Source organism: Xenopus laevis, chromosome 8S (assembly GCF_017654675.1).
Source record: "Xenopus laevis strain J_2021 chromosome 8S, Xenopus_laevis_v10.1, whole genome shotgun sequence".
Lineage (NCBI taxonomy): Eukaryota > Metazoa > Chordata > Amphibia > Anura > Pipidae > Xenopus > Xenopus laevis.
This window is the reverse complement of record NC_054386.1, coordinates 12,597,904-12,611,922: the sequence shown is the minus strand read 5'-3', so window position 1 is coordinate 12,611,922 and position 14,019 is coordinate 12,597,904. Positions and strand designations below refer to the sequence as shown.

The window sequence follows — 14,019 nt, the reverse complement described above, 5'->3', positions numbered from 1 at the left end:
GAACTAGTTCAACATAGCATTTACTAGAGATGCAGTACCTTTGTGGTTCAGCCATTTTTTTTTGTAATTTTAAGTGCCTTTTTTGTTTTCATATTGCTTTCTGTTTAGACATTTATTTTAATTATAATTAATAATAATATAATAATAATCAGCATTATATTACTGAACCACCTGCTTGATGGACTTGTTAATGTACTGGGCAGTTATAAATAATAGAAGCATATCTGCCCTTTGACCATGATTACTATGCATATAGTAATATTTATCCACATGATTTACCACATACATTTTTTTATATTAAATGTTCTTTATTGATCATTTGAAGATCATTTGAATTATATTTTTAGATTGTTTTGTATTGTCTGTAATTCTGGCTTCAAATTGTTTTCTTCTTTATTTAGAATGGAGGAGGGAACCTGTGTTCTGTGGATGATTCCAATGACCATGTACTGTCTGTTTGGGATTGGCAAAAAGAAGAAAAGCTGGCTGATGTTAAGGTATGGTAGAGGGTTGAATTGTCAACTACAGAGGATTATTACTGCCTCATTGTATAGTGGCCAATGTGTAAAAGAAACGGATCCGCACACACACCGATTAGTGCAGTCGGGGATTATCCCCTTTTATTCAGCCACCAAACATCAACGTTTCGGGGGGGAACACCCACCCTTCATCAGGAGCTTGCAGGATTGGTGAACTACAGGTGTGCGGTAGGATAATTACATTGTAATCATTGTATAGTGGGTTATAGTTTGGGAACTGCTCAGGACCTGAGGTTTTCCATCAATTGGATATCAATAACTTAAAAAAAACGTATTTAAAAAATATTTAAATATGAAATAAACCTAACAGGATTGTATTGCCTCCAATAAGGATTAATTATATCTCAGCTGGGTTCAAGGATGGGCGAATTTTTTCGTCTCGTTTCACCGAAAAAATGACGCCCATAGACTTGTATGGCGGCGTGCGTCAAGAAAAAAAAAAAAGACGCACGTCAAAACAATTTCGCCGCGCGACAAATTTCTTTTGACGCCAATAGACTTTAATGGGCGTCTGCGACATTTCGCCGGCAGCGAATTTTTGGCGAAGTGAAACGGGTCAAATTCGCCCATCCCTACAGGTACTGTCTTATAACTACAGGGAATAAGGTAATTATTTTTTTTTTAAGTAATAAAAATATTTTTTTTATTACAATAACGTTTATGGAAGATCATCTTCCCATAATTCAGAGCTTTCTGGATTATGGCATTCCAGAAAAGGGATTCCATACCTATATTTGCTTTCTCTTAGGAAACAGTTATTTAAGAATCAGAGAGCATGTACCTCTCTTTAAGGAGCATTTACACACCCCAGTGCCAGTGTTTATTAATAATAATGCTCTCTATGCAGAAGGACTTATCACTTGGTCATCTTTATATGTGTATGTTTCTGAAATAATATGGATGTGTAAAATACTATAGTGTGTATAAATAATGTTCTTTTACTTTTAGTGCTCAAATGAAGCTGTGTTTGTTGCTGACTTTCATCCAACGGATACAAATGTTATAGTGACTTGTGGCAAGTCTCATCTTTACTTTTGGACATTAGAAGGAAATTCTTTAAATAAAAAGCAAGGATTATTTGAGGTATGTTGAGACATATTCTTAAATAAAAATGAATTGAATTTATATTTGTTTTAATATTTAGTTTGTGTGCTACATTCATATTTTGAGTTATTAACTGTCTGGATAGCGGGTTTGGACAGAGTTGCCATACCAAAATTATGAGGGCTCCTGGGTGCCGCTATGCAGTGAAAATGATGGTCACACCCCCAGATAGCACACCCAGTTTGCATAACTCCACCTTTTTTTAGCATGAGATTCACAAATTAAACTAGTGGTTTAAGACAGACACAGTGGCCCCCACCATGTTATAATATAACATGGCCCGAATCATTCTACAACACACTGTGACACCTGCATGTCATATTGAGCTAGTCCCCAAGCATGTCACTAGACTCAGTGGGGCTCATTTATCAACACAGGGCACATTTACCCGCTTTTTAAAGCCAGCTGCAAGTAGAACAATGAATGCAGTGAATTCATTGGTTGCCATGGTTTACTGCCCATTGGAAAATTGCCCAGTGTTGATAATTGACCCTGAGTGTCTTGGTGGGTCTCTGCATTCTCTTAATGTAAATCTACCCATAAAGTCATAGTACATAGTACATACCAGCTGTAGCATTAGTGCCCCAACAATACAGGCTTATTTGCACATTATTGTACAGTTGTGTCCAGAATAATAGCAGTCCGACATCAATAACCTAATCAACCACGGTTTTGGTAGAAATTATATTTCTACATGGCAAATTATTCACCAGTAGGTGTAGTAGAGCAATAGAAAACCAACTATTTAATTGAAAAGCATGTTCCAAATAACAGCAGCGTGGAGTTCAATTAGCGAGGCCATTAATTCTGTGAAAAAACAGGTGTCAATTATGGACCATACATAAGTAAGGAAGGCAGCAAACGTTGTGCATGTTGGCTATAGTGCATTTCTCTCTGAAAATCAGAGTAAAATAGGTTGTTCCAGACACTGTTCAGGAGAACAGTATACTTTGATTAAACAGTTGATTGGAGACCGGAAAACATAAAAAGAAGTACAGAAAATGATAGGCTGCTCAGATAAAATAATCTCAAATACTTTAAAATGGCAACCAAAACCTGAAAGATGTGGAAGAAAATGTAAAACTACCATTCGAATGGATAGAAGAATCTCCAAAATATCAAAGACTCAGCCAATGATCAGCTCCAGGAAGATCAAATAAGGTCTAAAGTTACCTGTGAGTAATGTTACAATTAGAAGACGCCTATGTGAAGCCAAGCTATCAGCAAGAAGTCCCATTGTTGAAAAAAAAAAAAGATGTGCTGAAGAGCTTACAATTTGCCAAAGAACACATTGACTGGCCTTAAAAGAAATGGCGCAACATTTTATGGACTGATGAAAGCAAGATTGTTCTTTTTAGGTCTAGGGGCCGCAGACAGTTTGCCAGAACACTAAATTCAAGCAACAGTACACTGTGAAGACAGTGAAGCCGGTGGCACAAGCATCATGATATGGGGATGTTTCTCATACTATGGTGTTGGGCCTATTTAACTCATACCAGAGATCATGGATTAGTTCCAATACATCAAAATACTTGGAGGCCATGTTGCCTTATGCTGACGAGAAGGAAGGTGAGGCAGAGCACAGTCCTGAAACTTTATGCTGTGAGAACGCCTGGTGCTCACGATCGTAGAATAGAAATACACTTGCCCCCCATGCAACTTCAATGCAGGGTTACCCCTTGCTGGTTTATTTGGTGCGAACGTGCAACGTTTTAAGCTTGATAAAGGGGTTCGCCCCGAAACGTTGCACGTTCACACCAAATAAACCATCAAGGGGTAATTCTGCATTGAAGTTGCCTTGAGTGCCTGTGTATTTCTATTCTTATGCTGAAGAGGAAATGCCCTTGAAATAGGGGTTTCAACAATAACGACCACAAACACGCCAGTAAATAAGCAACATCTTGTTTCCAGACCAACAAGATTATTCTGGAGTGGCCCAATCCCTGGACCTTAATCCAATAGAAAACTTGTGGGGTGACATCAAAAATGCTGCTTCTGAGGCAAAACCAAGAAATACAGAAGAATTGTGGAATGTAACAGGTGCCAGAAGTTGGTGGGTGGGGCTACCTCTGGAAAGTATTGGAAAGATTTGGCCTACGATGAAGGTTCATCAGGTGGCTAAAACTCCTCTAGTGAAATCCTCTAGCGAATGTCAGTGTAATTTGCATGACCCCCCCCTCCCATTTCAATTGTACAGGCGCTCTAGGCAGGGTTGTCCCTTCTCACCAGTGATATTTGCTCTGACGATTAAGCTATAATTGGCTATAATGATACAAAAGTCCTTTCTTTAATATGGTAATCTTGCAGAACAGGAGTCCCTTATCACAGATGACATTCTGGTCTATCTGGCTAATCAAGTGGACTCCTTGTTGCCTGCATTTTTTAGGGCTAAAATCAACTGGGATAAATCATGGTTATATGCCATTGACCCCAGGCTCCCAGTCCAGCTTCTTCCTGATAAACCGCAAAAATGGGTAAGGCCATTCAAGTACCTGGGAATTCATATCCATTCAGGCCCCTAACAATTCTTCCAGCTCGATGTGGACCCCATAACACAGTCCTACAAATCAACATCATGTCACTCAAACTGAAAAGAATTGCCAAAAGACAAGATGACCTCTGGCCACAGTGTAGCTCTCCAGGGCCCAATTTCCTCCATCTATCCTCCAGCATTTCTGTCCGTGTCCAATATCATACAGGTGCCTGTTGTTTTGTTTATTGTGAAAAAAAACCTAAAAATTAACCCTGCCTTTCAGATGATTATATGATCTGAATATTTTATTTTTTTTTCTTTAGAAACAGGAAAAACCAAAGTTTGTGTTATGTGTAACCTTTTCAGAAAATGGCGATACAATTACAGGAGACTCTAGTGGAAACCTTTTGGTCTGGGGAAAAGGTAAGGGCCGTTTTGCAGACACTATTATTATTCAGTAAACATGCATTTATTAACTTGTGTTTTTGCATTGTGATTACAGTGGTAACAATAAAGACAATTCTAGGTATATTCATACTCATGTTTAATGAAAACTTTCATAAAAAGGCTTATACATGTGCATCAAAAATGTTAGAAATATTTAGAGAATACTCTGTTCTTTTTTACATTGACTTACTGTTCTTGTATTCACGTGATTGTCACCAAATGCATTAAGCTAGGTTTTGCTCCGAATTCCAAAATAGACGCCTGAAGTGACAAATTTAGATAGCTAGGGGCACAAAAGACTTCTAGTGACTGATAATATTTCAGTATATGAAGAAACAGTTTCTTATTTAAAGGAGAGGGCATTTCAGTAGCGTTTAATCATTTAATTGATCAGGTGCTGGGTACAGCTTGTCGGTATCACAATATAGATCCTGGGACATTAGGGTGCGGTGGACTAAAGGAGCTGCAAAGAACACCGCTATATATTAGGCTAATGGCACACAGGTCGGTTTCTCTGCTGACTTGTATATACACCAGCAGAGTGAAACTGTAGCCTTCTGATACCTGAAAAAATGAAAATGATGTCGGTATAAACTATCATTGCATACTGCCCAATCAGTATTTGTGATGACATTTCTGTGCCACTTGAGCTCTTCGTCAAAATCATTTACTTAATTATATCTGCACTAATGAAACATCTTAATTTCAAATGCTATAGTCAAAGCAGATTTGATTGCATCTGCAGATGGCACCATAGATCTTCATTACATGCTTACGGCTGAATTACCTCTTCCTTTAAAAGCAGGTGCTTCTGGGTAGACACTATCCTATATATAAAGAATTTCTTTCTCTCTGAATAGTCACATAATCTTCAGTAAGAAAAATGACTTTTCAGAATTTACTTTTATTAAGATTAATCTGGTATCATGACACTGATATCATAAATAGTTTAAAAAAAATTGTGCAATATGGACCTGTTTTTTTTTTTTGTTTTTTTTTGTAGCTTTTTTTAATTTTATGTAATGCAAGTAGGCCTGCCAAAAAACTTTTACCATTTTTGTGTCTCCTTTTCATGGCCTCGTCATACACTGTCTTACAACTGCCTAATTGAAAAACAAATCAATATTCATGAAGCGTAGATATCATCTCTGGATCAAACACCCAACATGCACATACCAAAAGTCATACCAAATTATTATCAGCACATGTATAGCCAGCTTCAGTCTAGGGCCACAGAAGCATCTACATTTGAGATTATTACTGCCCTACATAAGGCCAGTCAGTTTGTTTTCTCTTTTAAATGGAAACGTCCCATGCTTTTGCTTCCTTTACAGCAGGCCGATTGCAAGATGAATGTCTCTTAAATATTTTTTTTCTCTTTTAAACCATTGCTTGCTGGAGAACTAAACTGATTTGACTAGAAAAATTTAAGTTATGGCTACATGAAAGTCCTCAATTAAATCACTGAAAAAAAATAAAAGACCACAATGTTTAGGCTTCTCTAAAGAAAAATTAAAGGTTTATAAAGAGGAGGGGTACTGTTGATGGCGTAGTCACTCTCTTTTAAAAATTACTCGTAAAGACTTAATCAAATGCTTTATTTGTATTCTGCAGGTACCAACAGGATAACACATGCAGTTCAAGGAGCCCACGGTGGTGGGATTTTTGCACTTTGTATGCAGCGAGATGGAACATTAGTATCTGGAGGAAAAGACCGAAATCTTGTGTCGTGGAATGGAAATTATCAACAACTAAATAAAGTCGAGGTGATTATATCTATTTTTGCAGGGGCAAGTCCATTACTACCTCTCCCTGCTTCTGCACTGTTCCATATACCCCTCTGCTCTTTTAGGTGAACTCGGCCAGTAAATATATTCAGCCTATTCCTAGCATTCAAATAGAGGGCTTACATGTTGGTGTTCAGGCGCACCAAGCAGAGAATTGTCCACATGCAAATCTGTTTGCAAGTAGCCAATCAGTGGGTGAGGCCAGTAGTGGTAGTCCATAAAAATTTGGTTTGCTGTCCTGCAGTGAGAGTTACTAGTTGTTGCCTCCTATGTGTATGTTCTTTTGGTTAGATTTTTTTCAGAAAAATTTATTAATATAGAATACATTTTTATACTTTTTTTTCCCCCTGTCTTAGATTCCAGAACAGTTTGGTCCAGTACGTACTGTTGCTGAGGGAAAAGGAGATGTTGTGCTTATTGGCACAACAAGAAATTTTGTTCTTCAAGGCACTTTATCTGGGGAATTCAACACTATTACCCAGGTGGGTAATCTAGTAGTTAGTTTATTCCTTTCTACACAGGTCAGTGCTCCGGATCAAAAGTAAACAAATGGAACAGTTATGTAATGTGCCCTCCCTTCAAATTGCTGACTGACTAACAGGTTGCTCACTGTGTATCATAGTGTATTGGCTATTGTGTTCGACATTGGTTTACGCCAGTCTTTATAGGTTACATTTTTGGCTAACTAACTACAGTGGTGCTTGAAAGTTTGTATACCCTTTAAAATATCTATGTGTGTCAAAAGTTAGTGAATCCTTAGAATTATAATATAATTTGAAGGTGAAATCAGAGTCTGGTGATTTCAGTCAATGGGATGACAATACGGTGTGAGTGAGAGACCCTGTTTTATTTAAAGAACGGGGATCCAGCAAAGCCTGATCACACACATAACACATTTTATCTGAGGACCTCACAAAAAGAGTTGTTGATGCCCATAAAGCGGGAAAAGGTTATAAGACTAACCCTAAACAGTTTGGGCTCCATCAATCAACAGTCAGATAGTTTGTCTAAAAATGGAGGAAATTCAAGACTGTTGTTAACCTACCCAGAAGTGGTCCATCATCAAAGGTAATTCCAACTGCAAGGTGCCTAATAGTCCGAGAGGTTACAATGGAATCCAGGGTAACTTCTAAGCAACTGTCTCACATTGATAAATGTTGATGTTCATGAATCCACCATCAGGAGAACACTGAACAGCAATGATGTGTAATGGCAGCGTAGCGAATAGTTAAAGAAGAATAAAGGGAATGCTCTGGAAAAGCCAAGTAAAATTCCTGACCTTAATCCAGTTGCAATGTTGTGGAAGGGCCTAAAGTGAGCGGTTTGTGAGAAAACCCACCAACATCCAAGAGCCGAAACTGTTCTGTAAGGAGGAATGGGCAAAAATTCTTCTGTGTCGATGTGAAGGACTGATCAACAGTTACCGCAAATGTTTTGTTTCATTTATTTCTGCACAAGGGGGTCATACCAAATACTGAGTGAAAGTAAGGGAATTCTGATTCACTTACATATGCCACAGACAAGTTATTGGATCATTTTTTTTTCATTATTAATACATGACCAAATATAATTTCTGTTTCATTTCTTTAAAGAGAGACTGACACCAGAAATTAAACTTTTTTTTTTTTTTACATTTATCATAATGTTGCCTTTGAAAGCTACTTATAACTTTGCCATAAAGTATTTGCACAACGCTTATACATTACCTGTCTGATGCCCCATGTTCCTGTATGAGGTGGCTGCCATATTTGTGCCGCAGGAGTCCGTTCACAATTGAAACTTTAACTGACAGGCTGAGATGGGACAGCCAGGTTGGCAAAACAGGTTTAGAAACTACAACTAACCATAACTTGCAAAAAATGATCAACATGACCTATAGGCAACTTTTAATGTACATTCATATTTTAAAATGTACGTTTTTTTTAGTGTCCGTATCACTTTAACTAGGTTTTCTTCATGTTCTTTTAGGACTTGTTTGAAGATAAGATGATGTTTTAAGTCACATTCATGTAAAAATATAGAAATTTTTAAAGGGTTTACAAACTTTCAAGCACCACTTGTATATTTGTATATATTTTGAAAACATCATTATGTTGCACAGCCTATCTATTTGCCCAGTTTTATGTTTACACTGAATTAAAATTATGACTGGTTATCAAAAGATGGTATAAAAAAGTTAACTCACATGAGCGCGTTATAGGTAAAAAAGAAACATTTTATGGTTCTCTATAAAGCATGTAAAAGATGTCTGCCAAGGGGAAATGTTGTAAAAGGCATTAAGTTTGCTCAAGATTAAATAACCCCTGCTTGAGCAATTTGTTTTATGTTGAGCAGTACCAAATAGGTATGTTTTAAGATGATCTGTGTCTCTCCTTTATAGAGTCATACCGATGAGCTCTGGGGACTTGCTGCACATGCACTGAAGCATCAGTTCCTGACCTGTGGTCAAGACAAGCAAATTACATTATGGGATGCCACCAGCCATCATCCTCTTTGGACCAAGATCATTGAGGTGGGTATGGGCTCCCTGATTAAAGCATATTATTTACCGAGCAAGAGAATTGTTAAAAATACATACATTTAAAGCGAACATATATCTTGTTTGTTTAACATGAAAAATCAAGTTAGTGCGGTTTTTAGCATACCTCTGGGATCCTGTTTCTCCATAAACGATAAAAATCATCTGCTTCTCATCACTACCTCTGCTACCTTCTTCTGGCTCTCTGCAGCTTTCAAATGGGCGTCCCAGCATCTAAAAACTATTTTTCTGCAAGGATACAGATTTATTGTTACTTTTTTAATACTTCTCTTTCTGTTCAAGCCCTTTCCTATTCATATTCTAGTCGCTTATTCCAACCACTGTCTGGTTGCTAAGGCGTATTGGCCCTTACTGATGGGGAAAAAAGTGAATTAATTAAAACAAAATAAAAAATGAAGACCACAATTAAATTAACTTTGAGTATGAGGTTGAACATTGATATTCAGAGACAATTAGCAACTGAAAACTCCTTTAAAAATATGGAAAACCTTGATCCCTTGGCCGAATTCCTTGGAGAATATGGTAGTGCATGCTTGGCTTTACCAATGGATAACTGGCATCTCTCAGACATGGGAGGGATGTTATTGTTTGGTGTGATGTGCCTTTAGTGTGTTTACCATATAGTAACATAGTAAGGTTGAAAAACGACACACATCCATCAAGTTCAACCTTTTAACTCTATATATAACCTGCCTTAAATATAGATATAAATAAATATATACATCTTTATGAAAGTGGCTGTCTGAGTTTATTGGAAAGGGGACTAGGGGTTCGGAAAACAGAGAAAAGGTGATCATTACTCCCTAAAAGTAAAAGGTCACCAGAGGTCTTCTAGGTAGTCCGCACGTATGATGTTAACACACACCTCATGCTCATCAGTCATTGGCTGATTACAGAAGGGAGACAGTTTATACCTAGCAATGAATTTACATTACCTAGCAATGAATGGCTAACTATGTCCCAAAACCATGGGCACTTTATACATAACAGATAAAGGAGCATTTCCGAGGACCCCGTATATTTAGGATATTGCCAGCAGTATATATATCCTTGAATTTGATCTGCTCTAAATAACAGAGTGACACATGTTAGGATATATTTCACATGTATCAAGTTATTAGAGGGGTCTGTAATTTGAAGCAAACTGTGGCTGCAGTTCTGTTTTCAGGGTGGAGCAACAGGTAAAATAAATGTCATGTTTTCTTATTAATTTTATTATATTTTCTTTCAAGGATCCAGCACAATCCTCAGGGTTTCATCCTAACGGTTCTGTTGTAGCAATAGGAACACTAACTGGAAGGTGAGAAATACCGACATTCTGTTTTCCCAATGTATTTTAAGGAATTGCATGTCTTCTCTCGTCTGTCCAAAGTGACTTTTTTCTTTCTTGGTCTAAGGTCTAGTTTCCTTGTAAAACTAAATTTAGTAGGCTATAAAGCATGTTTCTTTAAACAGAATACTAACCATAAATCTAAGTTTAAAGTTTAATGTCCCAGTCTCTGGTGTTTGAGTCTGGCAGCTCAGTAATTCAGGTGCAGATTCTGAACTGTTACAATTTGCTAAATTTCTCAGCAGCATCTCTGGAGTATTAGCAACTATTGTATCAATTCTAACAGCTGCCTGTAATGAAACTCAGGGATTCTGCTCAGCAGGGACAAAGATAAGGAATTTATCAACTAAATTTATCAATTTTGAACAGTTTACAGAGCTGCTTTAGAAGGTGAAAAATGACACTTTAAGGTAAGGGCACACCTGGCATTCGGGGAGATTGTCGCCTGGCGACTAATCGCCTCTTCTTTGGGGTGACTAATCTCCCTGAACGGCTTCCGCTGTATATAATGAAAAATCACCTGCGGCATGGCACACGCGGCGCTTCGAATTCCGAAGTCACCCGAAGTTTCCTCATGAGGCAACTTCAGAAAACGAAGCGCTGTGTGTGCCATGCTGCAGGCGATTTTTTCATTATATCCGGCGGAAGACCAGGTGAAGCCTCAAAGTTGCCTCAAAGAAGAGGCGATCAGTCGCCAGGCGACTAAATCTCCCCAAATCGCCAGGTGTGCCCTTACCCTTACCCTTCAATATTAAAAAAACGGTGACACATAGAAAATAGAAAGTAATTGGAAAAAGTTGTTAATTCTGGGGATCTATCTGAAAACAACTAGTTGTTTGAAGGTGAACCACCTCTTTAACCATCCCTTAGCAGCAAAGGCGATTTTTGGGTGGTTTTATACGCCATATAGGAAGATTTTACTGCCCCCAAAACTATTTGACAGAACAGGCTCTCTGTATTCTACTGAATGGAGCAATGTCAGAGCCTTATGATAATACTGGCAGGAATTTGGGGGGGGGATATAAAGCAGGCCTTAATGGAAGTGATAATGACACCGTGCCTTTCATGTTTAGAAACATTGCTAAATACTTCATTTTAAGGATACACTATTTTCCCCTTGGATAATTATTGCTGTAGATTAAAGGCTGATCATTCCCAATTTATTAATATTTTAGTTAGGGACAGATTTATCTTCAGAGCTCCCAGAGGCCTCCAATGTCCACCCCCTCCCTGCTCCCCGAGATTGCGCAAGTGCATTCTTTTATCTTACACCCGGAGCACATCGACAGGTCGATCTCTGACCCCAGCACTCGCAAGTGAGCAAATTTCAGGTGCGGCTGGGTGGGATGCTGCCCCTTAATTTGTGCCACCCTAGGCCAAGGTCTTTCTGGCCTTGCCACAGATCCAGACCTGAGTTTAGTAGCCAATTACTTAGTCTTCAGAAGTAACATTAAATGAGGCATAAAGCATACATAAACACTCCTCCAATCTTGTAGGCAATAATGACTAATATATGTGTCCATTTTCACTCTGAACAAAAAATGTTTAACTTTAAAGGAGAACTAAAGCTTACCTAAAGAAATAGTCTAGAAATGTTGTACATTTATGTTTTGGTCTTCTGTATCAGCCCACGGCAACCACAGCCCTTTAGTAGTAAAGATCTGTGTCTCCAAAGATGCCCCAGTAGCTCCCCATCTTCTTTTGTGCACATGCTCTGTGCTGCTGTCACTTACTGAGCTTAGGGAGCCACTCACAATATACATTACACATAGAATAGAAATGTCACAATATATACAATAATTACTACATGGCAGCTCAGAAACCAGTGCAATTAGCATCAGAATTTAATAATCCACCTTGTAGCATCAGTTTATATTACAGACCAACCTCATTTTCTGTTTGATAATTTGCAACGACTCCTAAGCTTAGCTTCTCAACAGCTGCTCAGAGCCCACTGAGCATGTGAGTGTCACAGACACTTTACAAGATGGTGACACCCCCCCCCCCCACAAGTCTGAAGTCCTGGATCATTGCTGCTATTGACAAGCTGAAACTGGTGCAATAAGTTCAATATGTACGTACATCTGTAGAAATAAGTCAAATCAACTGGACTTGCTGTGGCGGGGAAGTCCAGTTGATTTGACTACAGTCTACAGATATAACATGACCTGGATTACTGAGAATCTTCACAAACTTCAATATATACAATGACATTTTTAGGCATATTCATTTTTAGGGTTTAGTTCTCCTTTAAAAATGGCCCCTTTATTGGAGCTCCCTATTGATCTGTTATAGCCCCTATTCGAGTTTAAAATGAGGGGTAGGAGTGTCCTAATGTCATTGCCAGAAGCACAGTAAGAGAGCGTGAGCCAATCACAGCCCTGCAGTCACACAAGCAAAGACAGACTCCAGTTCTCGAACAGGTGAGCCTAGCTGCATAGCCTGGAAAAGGAGGCAACAGAAAGTGGAACAGAAGGGCACAACTAGAAATTTTCAATAAATCAATCCGAAACACAACTTACTTTTTTTTTTTTTTTTTTTACAGCAAATTATTTTAATAGTTAAACAAATATAATGCACTGACACATTCTTGTTTTTCACATATGTCTCCTTTAACGTATACAGAAATGCTTCTTAATGCAGTCACACTATAAATAATTATATGTCTTGTTTTGCAGGTGGTTTGTTTTAGACACAGAAACAAAAGATTTAGTCACTGTGCATACAGATGGCAATGAGCAGTTGTCTGTCATGTGTTACTCACCAGGTCTGTCTTTACATGTCAAATTGGCAAACTGTTTCACTTATTTATTATATTATTTATTATAGAAATGATGAAAGCTGCTGGAGCTAATGAAGTAAATGTTTATGGTTCTAGACCAGGAGTGCCCATACTTTACTAATGCGAGGTCTACTTTTAGTGATGTTGTCCCATTATGATCTACATCCATAAAACATTGTTAGCATTCTGTTCCATTGAAAATATTCCTTAAATATTTTATGAGAAAATATATATTGCTATATTTAACAAACAACTTTTTCTTATGTAACCTTAACTTAATATATATCTGAATGAAAAGTGTGAAACAGGAGGGTGATTTATACAAGCTGTTTGTTGACAGTGTCTTGAGATCTACTGATCACCAGCTAAAGGTCTAATGGTAGATCCCAATCTACCTTTTGGACACCCCTGTTTTAGACCAACTGATGCTCCGTTTTTTAACCTATAATAGGAGATAAGACTGTGTCGTGTTCACTCATTCTTATGTAGATTTGTAACAGAAAGCCATAAATGTGTGATGTATGGGAAGCAATTTATACCCCAACGGTACTTTTTTTTGCACAAACTCTACACTGCTATTTTTCACTGAGACTGAATAAAATATAAATTATTGCACTTGCAGAATAAGCAATTATTTACCTTATACTAATAGTTAGCTGGTCATTAAGGGGCAGATTTAAGGGTCTAATTGAACATTTGAATGTTCAAATTCTTTTTATGGTCAAAACTGTCAAATTCAAATAGGGAATTATCCAAACCCCCAGTCGAATTACAGGAAATTAAATGAGTTGGCCAAGAGTTATGGGGGAAGTGCCAGCAGGCAGTAAAAGTAATAAAACTGCTTAATGTTGTACTGCTGCACTAATCAGTTCAGGGGACGGGGGGAAATCTGCAGAGTAGCCATCCATGCTCAGCCTGATGGCCCCAACTCCCCTCCCTCCGTGCTCAGCCAAGCCTGCCTTCCTTCATTTGTGCTCAGCCTGCCCTCCCTTCCTTCGTGCTCAGCCCTCCCTTCCTT

At 38.1% G+C, this 14,019-nt stretch overlaps 1 protein-coding gene across 7 annotated transcripts in view; it reads left to right on the top strand.

Moving 5' to 3' along the window:
- LOC108699781 (echinoderm microtubule-associated protein-like 1) overlaps nt 1–14,019 on the top strand; it is a 61,552-nt gene that overhangs the window by 39,540 nt on the left and 7,993 nt on the right. For all 7 annotated transcript variants that reach the window (XM_041574377.1, XM_041574380.1, XM_041574376.1 and 4 more), the window contains 8 exons: nt 402–497; nt 1,488–1,622; nt 4,440–4,539; nt 6,178–6,329; nt 6,707–6,832; nt 8,731–8,862; nt 10,122–10,189; nt 12,898–12,986. In XM_041574377.1, coding sequence (XP_041430311.1) covers nt 402–497; nt 1,488–1,622; nt 4,440–4,539; nt 6,178–6,329; nt 6,707–6,832; nt 8,731–8,862; nt 10,122–10,189; nt 12,898–12,986 — 898 coding nt within the window. The remainder of the gene's footprint in view (nt 1–401; nt 498–1,487; nt 1,623–4,439; nt 4,540–6,177; nt 6,330–6,706; nt 6,833–8,730; nt 8,863–10,121; nt 10,190–12,897; nt 12,987–14,019) is intronic.